Source organism: Triticum aestivum, chromosome 3A, assembly GCF_018294505.1.
Source record: "Triticum aestivum cultivar Chinese Spring chromosome 3A, IWGSC CS RefSeq v2.1, whole genome shotgun sequence".
Classification (NCBI taxonomy): Eukaryota; Viridiplantae; Streptophyta; class Magnoliopsida; order Poales; family Poaceae; genus Triticum; species Triticum aestivum.
The window spans coordinates 753,069,590-753,083,553 of NC_057800.1; the positions used below are offsets into that span (position 1 = coordinate 753,069,590).

Consider the following 13,964-nt stretch of genomic DNA (forward strand, 5'->3'; position numbering starts at 1 on the left):
AACATGTCACAAAGAATACATGATCATAGATAGAAATCTACCTCACTAAAGAATACATGCAAGTAGGCAGCGACCAACGCTGCGCTGGATGAAACCACCGGATCCTCTAAGGAGATGAAACCACCGGATCCTCTACCAACGCTGCGCTGGGCGGCGACCTTTTCCACCGCCGGGATAGATGGTTCGCCGGAGTGGCAAAGTGGCTCACTATTCCTAGATCGACCTGGCCTGTGTTTCCTCCGGAACGGCGACGGAAAGATCGTCGAGGGGCGGCATCTCCGATCAGGTGAGAGGATCAAGAGCGGAGATGAGGTGGTGCTTCTCGGCTGCGTCGTGCGTGTCGGCGTTCGCGTCTTTCTGGATCGGCGGCGGCTGACGCTAGCTCCGGGTGCCCTTTCGCCGGCCTCGCGGTCACCCTCCTTGTCTTCCTCCTCGCCATGCTCCGGATCAAGATTTCAAGCCTTAGCTGACGTCGGGGAGGAGACGGGTGAGGTCTCGGCTGCCGGGCGCTTAGCAAATGAGGTGGTGGACGCTGTCCTCTCCAGGGATGATGTTCACGGATGCGATGATACCCCGGAGGGTTCCTGGTCAATGGTGCGGCCCAGGAAGAAGAAGTCGGACGCAGAGCTACTGCAGGAGTTCTGGAATGACGTGGGATACCCCACACCGGCGTCCAGGGTGTGGGAGAAGGGCAGCGGCAGCTCATCCGGCAAGGAACAATCAGATTCTCCTCACGATTCTTTGTTGCCGTGCAGGAATGAGACTACTGCTGGTTCGGGAACAATGTAGACATGACCGAGACATGTCTCCGGTCAATAACCAATAGCGGAACCTGGATGCTCATATTGGCTCCCACATATTCTACGAAGATCTTTATCGGTCAGACCGCATAACAACATACGTTGTTCCCTTTGTCATCGGTATGTTAGTTGCCTGAGATTCGATCGTCGGTATCTCAATACCTAGTTCAATCTTGTTACCGGCAAGTCTCTTTACTCGTTCCGTAATACATCATCCCGCAACTAACTCATTAGTTGCAATGCTTGCAAGGCTTAAGTGATGTGCATTATCGAGAGGGCCCAGAGATACCTCTCCGACAATCGGAGTGACAAATCCTAATCTCGAAATACGCCAACCCAACATATACCTTTGGAGACACCTGTAGAGCTCCTTTATAATCACCCAGTTATGTTGTGACGTTTGGTAGCACACAAAGTGTTCCTCCGGCAAACGGGAGTTGCATAATCTCATAGTCATAGGAACATGTATAAGTCATGAAGAAAGCAATAGCAACATACTAAACAATCGTGTGCTAAGCTAACGGAATGGGTCAAGTCAATCACATCATTCTCCTAATGATGTGATCCAGTTAATCAAATGACAACTCATGTCTATGGCTAGGAAACTTAACCATCTTTGATCAACGAGCTAGTCAAGTAGAGGCATACTAGTGACATACTGTTTGTCTATGTATTCACACATGTATTATGTTTCCGGTTAATACATTTCTAGCATGAATAATAAACATTTATCATGATATAAGGAAATAAATAATAACTTTATAATTGTCTCTAGGGCATATTTCCTTCACACTTGTCCTAAATTTCTGCTTCTGTTCATTTGAGGCACAATTTCTGCTAATATAATTTTTTGGATTGAAACAAAGAGGACAACAGAGTTGAAAACATTTATGCTTGAACATCTTCAATACATTTGATCACTGCATTTGTTCAGTACTTAACTAGAAACTCTGACAGTGCATACAGAACTGCATTTCTCCAGTACTTAACTACAAACTTAACTGCATTTCTCCAGTACCTAACATAGAAACTTAGCATAGAAACTTAACTGCATCTCTCCAGTACCTAACATAGAAACTCTGAGTGCATAATGAACTAGACACTTTACTAGAAACTTAACTCCAGTTCATTTCTCTGTCTTCACTTCTGCATGTCCTTCATCTTCTTGATGCGGTCGGAGTGGCGAATGTCGACGCGGATGTAAGTCTCCGCCTCGATTGGCATGCTCCTGTCGCCGAGCTGTGGGATCGCCGGCGCCACCACGTACACGTCGTCGTCGGCAGGCGCCACCTCCCCCTCGTTGTCGTCCTCCACATCCACCACCACCTGCTCCTGCTCGCTGTCCTCCACATCCAGCACCACCTGCTCCTGCTCGCTATCCTCCACATCCAGCACCACCTCCTCCTGCTCGCTGTCCTCCTCCACATCTTCACTGCACTCTCCGTCGCTGTCAGAGTGCACAATAACCTGCTTCACTGCAGCTGGTACAGCGACCACGACGCCGACGAGACCTTCAACTGGAGGTGGAGGGGGGCGACGGCGGGAGCGGTAGTCGTACCACCTGGCACGCTGACGCGGATCTGGTGACTTCTCCGCCTCATTCATAGCCCAAAGGAAAACAGAGATAGCTGGAATGGGACGGCCGTTGGGGAACATTGTCTTCTTCTCAACATCAGTTGCCACATCGATGAGGCCCCTAGCATGGTCCACGCACATCTGCAAGCTCGGAAATCTGTTGCAGATCTCCTCCACATCGGCCCTTTTCTCTGAATCACCCTTGCAGAACCTGCTCACAGTTTCCTCCCACCGCTCTTGAGCACGGCGAACATCTCTTGCAGTCTTCTTCTTGGGCGCCATCGCCGGCGTCGAGAAGCGATGGGAGTAGTGGGTGAGAGGCGAAGGGAGTGGATGAGAATGGGGAACGACTGGGCGAGTGGATGAGAATGGGTGGGCGATTGGTGTCTGGGCGAGCGCTGGCTTTAAATGGGTGGGTGGGTGGCTGTCAAAGCGGTGGGTGCTGAAAGTTCAGACAAAAGTTCAGTTAACTTCAGACAACGATTCAGAAAAATTCAGACAAAAGTTCAGTTAACTTCAGACACAAGTTCAGACTTCCTCTTTTGAAATTTTAAACTCAAATACAATTGTTCACTCCAGCTTACATAGGTGGTTGACTAAGACACTGCATCCTACATAGTACATCACATCTTAAAAGCCATGATAACAACACACACAATGCAGGAAAAGTTGTACATCAACTTGCTTCTCTGAAATTCCTTCGCAAGAACATCCATTTGTTGAGCATGCGATGCTTTCAAATCCAGCACATAAACATCAGCATCACCAATGCTGCACTTGGCATCCATGAGAGCATGCTCCAGCTGTGATTTCTCGGTCTTGAGCTTCCTAACCTCTGTCTTCAGCCGATTCACAACATCTCGCAGATCACCTAGTAGCATACCGACAAACTGATCCAGGGGATCATCATGCCACTTGAAGTACCGACAGTCATATCCCTATTCAACAATTTGTGCAATTTCGTCAAGAGAATTGCACAAAGACTATAACTTTGCTGCTCAAGAAAACAACAAACAGAAACGGCGGGCACAGATCGACGGGTACTAGAGACTGGCTGCAGTTGTAGTATCGATGACTGGGGTTGGCAATGCTCCACGAAATCCACCTCGGAGCCTTGATGTTGCAATGGCACAACTTCTCAGGCGAGTACGCCATCGGTGGCTCCCGATATGGCACCGGCGACTGCCCTGAGAAGGCCATTGATTGCGGCGACCGATGACTGATTGACGAGCTAGCAGACGCCATGGACGGCGGCGAGGGGGCGGCGAGGGGGACGGCGACACAGTGCTACGCGGCGAGGGGGCGGTGACAGACCTAGGGATTGCAATTAAGAATTGGGAAAAGTTGCATATGTCCAGTCAGCAAGGAGACTAGTCAAAACCACCGAAATCTGGTCCAAAACCACCATGGGGGAGAATTGATCCGGTTTTGGAGAGTTTAGGGGTTGATTGATCCGGTTTTAGACTGTGGGGGGAAATCGGTCCATCAGACATGATTTGAGGGGGAAAACCATACTTTCCTCCCTCAAAAATAAATGAATCAAAGTCCCTTTAGGGCTCCTTTGATTCGAAGGAATTCTATAGGATTTCTGGAGGATTGAAATCCTTAAGAATTTTTTCTATGTTGGTTCTTTGATTCATAGGATTGGATCCCATAGGAATTTTTCCTATGGAATCTTTTGTACTACATTTCATAGGAAATCTAACATCCACTCTAATCTTTTTTTACAATTCCTTTGCTTTTCCTGTGCCATCAAACACTCCATGCTAATTCTGTAGGATTTATGTGTGCATGCCACTCTAACCCTATACTTTTCCTATTCCTACGATTTGAAAATCCTGCGAATCAAAGAGGGCCTTATTGTCAGCCTTGGTTCCGTACTAGGTACGAGTTGCTTGCTTGCGGCACAGTCCAATTGACGCACGCACAGGCACGATCGGATCCAGAGCGATGGCCGGCGGCGGCATCGAGAGCGGCGGCCTTGGCCTTAGGGAGGCAGACGACTGCGAACGGTGCATGGGGATCGTCTTCCTGGGTCTGGTGACGCTGCCGATGGCGGTCTTGTCCATCTGGCTGCCGGGCCCCGACCCTCCGATGTTGGACTTGGCCATGAGGATCATGTGCGTCGCCGGCCCCTGCATCCTCTTCACCCTCCTCACCACAATAATCGTCACGGAACGGGGCCGGCGACGGACCGACGGACGGGCCAAAGTCGACCGCCCCAATGGACAGGCCAAAGTCGTCGTCGCCGTCGTGGTGGTGGTGGTGGATCCAGAGCCAGAGCCAGAGCGAGCGACCGCGGCCGGTGCACGGCACTCGTCTTCCTAGATAGCTAGGTTTGATGACGCTGTCCATGTCCATCTGCGCTGACGTACGCTCCCACACGACGACCCATGCATGTTGATCTTCATGCTCATGATCCTTCTACTTCAATGGTTGTGAGTGCCTAGCCTGGAGTAGCATATGCTTCTTCTTCTTTGATGCGATTGATTGATTTATAGATGGAGTTTCTGTCCCCTATATATGTGTATGCACATGATGAGACATTTTGTTCCCGATTCCTACTCTCTCTCTCTCTCTCAAAAAAGAAAAAAAATGCAGTGTAAGAGCAAATAACCATCTCTTAAGTTTCCAGCTAGCTAAAAATCATCTGATCCTAATAATATTGAATTAAATCATTTGAGTACATAAGTTGAGGGAGTTTTATGTGGTAATTTTATAAAGCGCAACAAGTCAATAACTAGAAAACTCAACCATCCATTATATTAGGGATCATCATAAGGACCCAAAATACATAAACTCATTTAATGGTGCCAGAGAGTCACGTTGTACTCTATGACATCTCCACTGGCAGGGTTCACAGAGTTGAGACAGTGAACGCACACCGTTCGGAGCATGCCGTACCCTTCGGCCATTCGGAACGCACCACGACCTCCGATGACGGGGAGCTCCCTGGTTGATCTCAACGGGTTTCTCGAGAACAATACAAACGAGCTGCCATTGAATGGGCCAGTTGTGATCTCAACATCGATGGCCATCAAAATCGTGTACCCATCTTTTGCTGTGCCGACGTACATGCCCTGTGCATTCCCAAGCACCTTAGACGTGATCGAGGGCCCCTCAGTGATCACATTGTCAAACACGTAGACAGAGCTAAAGGCCACGATACCACGAGCATGGGCCGTGGCATTGGCGTTTTGTGCAACAAGGACCGAGGAGGAATCCTTATCGGCATGGATGTTGTGGAAGTAGAAGAGGATGTTGGTCTCCTTATCTCTTACAAGCGGGGAGGCAACGGAAGCCTTGCACTGGAGAGAGAGAACAAGGATGGTGAGGATCAAGAATGGAATTCTCATCTTGAGTTCTTGTGGCTTCTGAAAATTTGTTTGCGATTGAGAATGTGTTCGGTGAGAAGGTTTCGTGTGTGTATTTGTAGCTGATGAAGAGGAGGATATTGTTTGGTATTCTCTACATGGAAATAAATAACGACGTGCATTTATAGCTGGAGATGAGGATATCTTTTAGTAGTATTTGTATACTATACATGGAAGTAAATAACGACCTGCACTTATTGCTGGAGATGAGGATATCTTTTAGTGTTTGTATATAGGGAAATAAATAATGGCGTGTATTTATAGATGAAGAGGAGGATATATTTTGGTATTCAATATACGGTAATAAATTACGGCGTATATTTATGGCTGAAGAGGAGGATATATTTGGATATGGAAATTAGTTTTGTCTACGCAATTTTTTTTGGAAATTAGTTTTTTTTAGGCAACGTCACTAGCTTTATTAATTCGTCACAATGTTTACAGGGACGGAAATTAGTTTGTTTAGGCTAGGATACGGAAATCAGTAGGAGCACGCCGGGTTAGTCGGAAATTGTAGAGGCCGAATCCCTTTCTTATCTTCTATCAGGTTTGGCATGGGCCTTACATGCCATACGTACTGACTGCAGTCCAGTCCAGCCCAATTGGCAAACGCGTGAATACGATGGAGAGAGTCAGCGGCCGGCATACCTCCGTCGGTCGATCCAAGTACTAGTTTGATTTTTTTTCATGGTAATATGTATCTCATTCATATCAAAAAAACAAAATACAAGCCACGTAAAAACCGACATGACAAAATTAAAAAAATAATAAAATATATCTGAGCTTGACACCAACGTCCGTCACCTGCCTCAGACACTATCACAATAGCCACCAAAGAAAAGAATAACGAGTTTGATTTGACTGTCCAACCTGTCAAACAACAAAAGGTTTGATCCACCGAATGACCCCTTTAGAATGAACTGCAACGTAACCTGATCGTGGCCTTGTGCATCTCGTCCGTCTTCCTGATGGTACGTAGTCTAAACGCTCTTATATTAGTTTACAGAGGGAGTACATTACATACGCGTTGGACTTGGACCCCGATTTGGTTCATCCACTTGGTCTTGGGGAAGCAGGTGCGGGATTGGGACCGGCAACTAACTGGACTACTTGCTCCTCCGACGGGGTCCAATCGGATTCCAACACGTATCTCCGACTCTCCCTACTATTTATAAATATATAATCGAACGGTTCTAGATCGAACAGCACAAACAAACTTGTGTACTAGCAAAAAAGCGACCATGGCACAGTCGCTGGAGACGCCGTCGTCCACGGAGGACCTCACGCAGCGCCTACCCGCCGACGTGCTGCGCCGCCTCCAGACCATGTCGCCGCACAAGGGGAGGCTGAGGGGACTGTTGCCATATGCTAGACAATTTTCCATCCTCACAATGTTATAGCGCGTACTGACGTGTGTGATGAGATAAACTGGAGGTTGAAGTGTGACATCAACCTTGGCACTCTTCTAGCGGATTTCTCTTGCGAACATCATGACATTATTCACTCGGGACAGAGATGCACCCTACTTGGGATTAGTGCTTGTTCTTGAGGCACAAGTGTGATATATTTGTATAGGGAAATGATGATGATGTTATAAATCAATTTATTTTCCTTTCACTTATTAAGGTATAATATATATATGGTGTATGCATTTGACAAGGAAACAAATTAGCCATTGATTGATTGATGGCACATTTGGGAGACAGAGAAACTCTGTGGTTCAAGCAAACTTATGTTCATTCCTTGTTTTTTTTATCAGCACATACACCACTTGTCCAAAGTCCGCACAGGTGTAATAACAGATAGATTATAAAAGGAGCAGTTTTAACATGCTCCCTCTTACCCCCTCTTTTCACATGAGAGGTAAGAGAAAAATATGTAGTCATGTGATTTATAAACCCGAGTGATATTTTATCGGGATGGTGTGAATAGGTTTTTCATGCCTCGGCCAAGTGAGACACCTATTAGCACGCACGGATCTTGGTGCACACCGGAAGACTAGGAAATGTTGATGCATATATATGTGGTGAAAATAGGAATAATTCTGAAAGATAAATTTGGATTGGAATATACTGCTACAGACCAAGCAGCCTATCACTGACGGGGTGAAAACAAACGAATAAACAAGGTGCAGCTGCCTTGCACTTGAAGCTTTGATTTTCTTTTGCTTTCAGTACATACATACATACATACATGCAGATACAATAGTCAGAGTTGTTGAACAAGCAAACCAAGCAAGCAAGGTATGAAGATGGATGGAATTCATACAGTACAAGAGGAGTATCTATCTATCTGAATCTGAAATCAAACATCCTTCAGTTGGGACTTTTGAAGCAATTAGCTGGAGCATGAATTCAATACATACATACGGGAGGGAAAGAGAAGTCAATCATGTGAAGGAAGGAAGGAAGGCGGGTTTTAGTTGGTTGAATTTTCTAGACCAACTCTCTGGAGGGACGAATGGACCTTTCTTTTTCTTTGATTTGGTTTTGTGTGACCTTAGCAGGCACTTGACGAAGACAACTTACTACTTTTCTTTCTTTCTTTCTTGTTCCTTGTATCGATCTCTTGTACAACTCAGAGACTTTTCTTTCTTTCTTTCTTGTTTCTTGTATCGATCTCTTGTATAATAATATTGAAATCAAAATGTTATAGAATTTACTAATACTCTTGTGTTGTGCGTGCGTGCCTGGTGGCGGCGAGAGGCCAAATCAACAAAATATCCGCCGGCCCAATCTTTGTTTCTTCTGCTTCTTCTTCTTCTTGTTCCATTCATCAGTTGGCTCCTCATCGGTTGGTTCTCTTGAGCTGCTGCTTTACTTTCTTCCTCTGCACTATCTTGAAGCTTCTCCTCAATCAAATCAAATCAAATCAAATCAAATCTCTCCATATCTTAATCCTATCTAGCAAGAATTCAACTCCATCCATCCTCCTCCTCACTTGTCATCTCTCTCTCTCTCACAATCAAAAGAAAAAGAAAAAGACAATCAAAAGAGGAGAGGGCAATCCAACCATCTGTCCGTCTCTCGGACTCTGAGTTAGCCGCCGCACGCACGTACGATTAGTAGTAGGCCTCCTAGGAGGGCTAGCTAACAAGGTATGTATGTACCATCGTCTAAATGATTGATTTGATTCACATCTGCTGCCTTTTAATTAATTTCCTCTAGCTTCCTTTGGAAACTTGCTACACTAGTATGTACTGACTGCTTTGATTGATTGCTTGATTGATGCATATATGAGCGATTTCCCCCTCTACTTAATATCGATCGATCCATCATATGCAATTCATTCTAAACAAGGGGCCTTTTCCTTTCCTCTTTTTTCTTTTCTTTTAAGAATATATACTAGTATAAGCTAGACCTGGGCTATCTGCAACAAGCTAAAACTCAACTTCTTTTTTCTTTCCGATTTAACTTTCAATCATATAGTCCCATTCTTCTTTCATTCAGACTCTTGTACAAATTAAAAGGGGCATATCCTTGTGCAACTAGATGCCTGGACTTACTTTTTCTACGACGATATATTAGATTGTTGCTTTGTACTGTACTTGCAGCATCCAACATTATTGGTATTACTTAGTGGTGGCAATTTCATAACCTTTCTCTTTAATTTGTGTGCAGCAAATCCTAACCAAATGGGAAGATCAAGCACCCTAGCTACTGCAAGTGGATTATTTATCAGCATCTTTTTGGCTTCGTCCAGTCTTTATCTGAACATCTAGCTCTACGAAAAAGAAGCAACATTATACTTACTGGTTCAATCAGAGGGTGAAAAAAGTTATCTTCAGTTGCGATACTGCAAACAGAGCATCATACGGCACCTGTTATTTCATATATATCCTCCAAGTCTGCCCGTCCGTCTGTCGAAACATGGTTGCAGGTGGTGGCACTCACAAGAGGCCTGCTGCTGACATAATGCACCAAGAGGAGCCTGCAAACACAGATGCAAAAAATGATCATCACATAGCCATCTATTTCATCGACTCACCCCAACAAACTCAAAGACAAGTCCTGGGTGACAAGACCAATGGCCAGGAGGATTACTCCTTTCAGCACCACCTGCAAACACCAAGCTCGCCGCCCTGCTACTCCACCGACCACATGCTCCGCGCTGCTGCTGACCAAAGACACTACAATACCAACAATGGCTCCCCTTCTTCTTCTTCTTCTTCTTCTTCTTCTTCTTCTTCTTCTTCTTCTTCTTCTTCTTCTTCTTCTTCTTCTTCTTCTTCTTCTTCTTCTTCTTCTTCTTCTTCTTCGCAGCAGCAGCAGCAGCAGCAGCATGAACACTCTTCCCGCCCACCACGAAGAAGACAGTCCAGAACAAGGCGACGCTTGGCGGCAGCGGTGCCGTTCGTGAGGAAGATCAAGTGGGGACCACTGTGGGATAAGTCCAAGGAGTGGATCAAGAACCCCATGAACATGGCCCTCTTCGTGTGGATCGTCGCCGTCGGCGTCTCTGGCGCCATCCTCTTCATGGTGATGACCGGGATGCTCAACGCCGTCCTGCGGACCAAGTCGCACAAGGACACGTGGTTCGAGGTCAACAACCAGATATTGAATGCATTGTTCACCCTCATGTGCCTCTACAACCATCCCAGAAGGTTCTACCACCTGGCGCTGCTGTGCCGGTGGCGGGCCGGCGACATGGCCGCGCTCCGGGAGGTCTACTGCAAGGGCGGCACCGTCAAGCCCAACGAGAGGAGGCACATGATGGTTGTGATCCTGCTGCTCCACCTCAACTGCTTGGCGCAGTACGCGCTCTGCGGCCTCAACCTTGGGCTCTCCAGGACCCGCCGGCCTCCCGTGGGCGTCGGCCTCACCGTGTCAGTCGCCATCTGCGCGCCCGCCGTCGCCAGCATGTACAACAACCTCAGCCCCCTGGGCAAAGACTACGAGGTCCAGGCCGCCGACGACGAGGAGCAGGAGTCTTCTTCTTCGGGCTCGCGGCAGCGGCTCCAGCACAAGACCGTGGAGAGGAGGTACTCCTTCTCCCCCTCTCCGCCGCAGCGACAAGGACTAGAAATGGCCGCTGTTGTCGTCGCCGTCGGCGCGGAAGAAGATGGTATGTTATCGCCGGAGTGGTCCGGCGGGCTGGTGGCGGACCTGTGGGAGGACATCTCGCTGGCGTACCTGTCCCTGTTCTGCAGCTGCTGCGTGTTCGGGTGGAACGCGGGGCGTCTGGGGTTCGGCAACGCGTACGTGCACGCGGCGACCTTCATCCTGCTGTGCCTGGCGCCCTTCTTCATCTTCACCCTGGCGGCCATCAACATCGACAACGAGGCGGCCAGGCTGGCGCTCAGCCTTGGCGGCACCCTGCTCTGCGTCCTTGGCCTGCTGTACGGCGGGTTCTGGAGGATCCAGATGCGCCGGAGGTTTGGGCTCCCCGGCAGTGGGTTCTGTTGCGGCAGGCCGGACGTGACGGACTGCTTCCAGTGGCTCTTCTGCTGCCCCTGCTCCCTCGCCCAGGAGGTCAGGACCGCCGACGCCTACGACATTGTGCAGCACAGGATGGTGTCTCGCCGCCGACCCGGAGACGGCGACGACCAAGAAGAAGATGCCAGCAGTAGCTCCCGGGTCCAGATGCAGCAGCCACTGAGGTTTGCAGGCGTTTTCGCTTCAGATGGTGGGGTGACCAACACCAACACCATAGTTTTAAATAGCGCGCTAAGCATCTTAGCGGCGGACCTCTTTCAAATGCTATAGCGTGCTATAGCGGAGCTATAGCGCGCTATTTAGAATGTTTGTTAATTTGTTTGGATCAAAGTCTCTTAGCGCAAGACCTTTTATAAACGCTATAGCGTGCTATAGCGGAGCTATAGCGGGCTATTTAAAACAGTGACCAACACCAACACCAATTCAGATACGAGTACGAGTACAATACCCCCTGCTGTCCCTGTTGGCATACTGAAACAGTAGGTAAGATGTATGCATGGTTAGATCAGTAGGCTTAATTGTACATCTTTTTTCACAGCAATCCATTGTACGTACACCAATCTAGCATTCTATAGCAGGCTTAATTAGTATTCTATAGTAGTTATGAATTATGATCCACTTCTCCCTGCTGAATTTTGAGAAATGATGAAAATTTACTTCTTCTTATTTGCATTGTTGCACATGTCAACAAGTGAGCACACATGGAGATGCAGTTTGTTAGCAGAGCATCAGAAAACGAATATGTCTATGCCCAACTGGTTAGACGCACAACTCCAATCCCTGTCGTTGCTACTTTAAGTGGATGTGTGCCCTTGCATGTGTATGGTACTTCTCCCTCTCTCTTCCACTGCACACACTGACACATGCATGTCTTACATCAACACATGCATGCCTACTTTATCTTCCCTCTGTCCTCTAACTCCATCACTTTTTTTTTTGACAATTTATATGGCTCATATCTTTAAAACCAACATTGCATTTTTGATCTTTTTAACATATTTGAACTCGTGACGCCAAGCCCTTTAGGACAAGACCAGTCGTGGATACATTTGAAACACATTTTGGTTTCAAACAGTGAAGAACTTTCTGAATAGTTGGTTTGCACTTTGTAAGAAATATGAAAAAAACTTTGCTAGAATTTTTATCTAAATCCAAAGAACTTTGTTAACATGGTCTCCGAACTTTGCCATAAAAATTAGAAGAACTTTGTATATACAGCATGATTTTTGCTTTGTGGTGCGTTAAAAAAAAGGAAGCTTCGGAATATTAATTTTTATGTCAGATTTTAATTAGTATCCACGTAGTTTACGGGCACAACTAAAAGGAATTGCAGTCTACCATGCCGTCCCAAAACCTGATGAATGCAGCGACTTGTGACAAAAAATAAAATACTATACCATACATTGCATGGCTGACATAGTGATGGCCCACATCGATTGGATATCACATAAGATGAGCGGCAGGGATTCGCGTTGCGCACGCGAGGCGTTAGGAAAAATCCACGTTCCAGGGCATTTTTCTTGTTAGGCAACAAATATCAGGGCAGAGTTTTGTTAGCAGGCACAGTAAAAGTAAAAAAAAAAGCGCCCACCGTGGCGGGTGCTCGAACCCACGACCACAAGGTTAAGAGCCTTGTGCAAAATTTTTTTTGCATTTTTTTTGCATGAAAACTTTCGATCTATTCATCAACTATCAAGATAGTACAAAGAACACTAGAAGTAAAAATTACATCCAGGTTCGTAGACCACCTAGCGATGACTACAGTCACTGGAGCGAACCGAAGGCGCGCCGCCGTCATCGCCCCTCCCTCGTCAGAGCCGGGCAAACATTGTTGTAGTAGACAGTCGGGGAGTCGTCGTGCTAAGGCCCCACAGGACCAGCGCACCAGAACAGCAACCGCCGCCCATGAAAAGAAGCATGGACCGGAAGGATCCAACCTGCACACACAGACGTAGACGAGCGAAGACCGGATCCAGTCGGATCCACCGAAGACAAACGCCGACCGGATCCCATGAGATCCGCCGGAGACAAACCTCCACACGCCTTCCGACGATGCTTGAAACATCACCAGAACGGGGGCTAAGCGGGGAGGACCTTATTCCATCTTCAAGAAGCCGTCACCGCCTCATCTTCTTGAGTATGGCACAAACTCTAACAAAACTCAGAAAAGCATCTAAAAACGGAGCCCTCCCGCCGGCAAGGGCCGGGATCCACCGTGCCTCCATGATCCGAGGACCATAGAAGATAAGGCGGACCGGCGGCGCCGGCGAGAGGCAAGGAAACCCTAGATGCATACGATTTGTTGGGTTATACAACTTTAAAATCGACGTGGTCAAGAAATGAAAAGGTCCCTGTGCACTGCCCATTAATATTTTAGATTGTGTGGTTGGTCATTTTACACCACGGTTAACTAATAGTAAAAACTTTTTTTGCGAGAAACTAATAGTAAAAACTGACCAACACAGAAGAGTAAGGAAATCAGCTGGACAGAGGGCATCGTGTGTTCTCGTGCAGCTGTCATTTTGTGATTCTGAAATCATCTGCATCAACTGCATATAGTACATCTCAACTTGTATCTCTCAGAGATCTAACCCATCAACTGCTATTATTATCATTAGATTAGACAATGGATGGTTGAGTGTATACGGACATTATCCTGTTCAGTTTTCCTTTTCAATAAACTTCGATATTGCTCTCGCCTTTAACCGTTGGAGACCTCCAAGTAGCCTTGAGAGACCCCCTACCAGCGGCTAGGGTTAGGAAAAACTAGGAGTTATCAT

At 47.0% G+C, this 13,964-nt stretch overlaps 1 protein-coding gene across 1 annotated transcript; it reads left to right on the forward strand.

Annotated features, from left to right (window-relative positions):
• The first annotated feature begins 8,309 nt into the window (after positions 1-8,309).
• Positions 8,310-12,204, forward strand: LOC123059735 (uncharacterized). Its single transcript, XM_044482219.1, has 2 exons — positions 8,310-8,846; positions 9,370-12,204. The coding sequence occupies exon 2, from the start codon at positions 9,619-9,621 to the stop codon at positions 11,452-11,454; it is 1,836 nt and encodes a 611-aa protein (XP_044338154.1). The 5' UTR covers positions 8,310-8,846; positions 9,370-9,618; the 3' UTR covers positions 11,455-12,204.
• Positions 12,205-13,964: the final 1,760 nt, after the last annotated feature.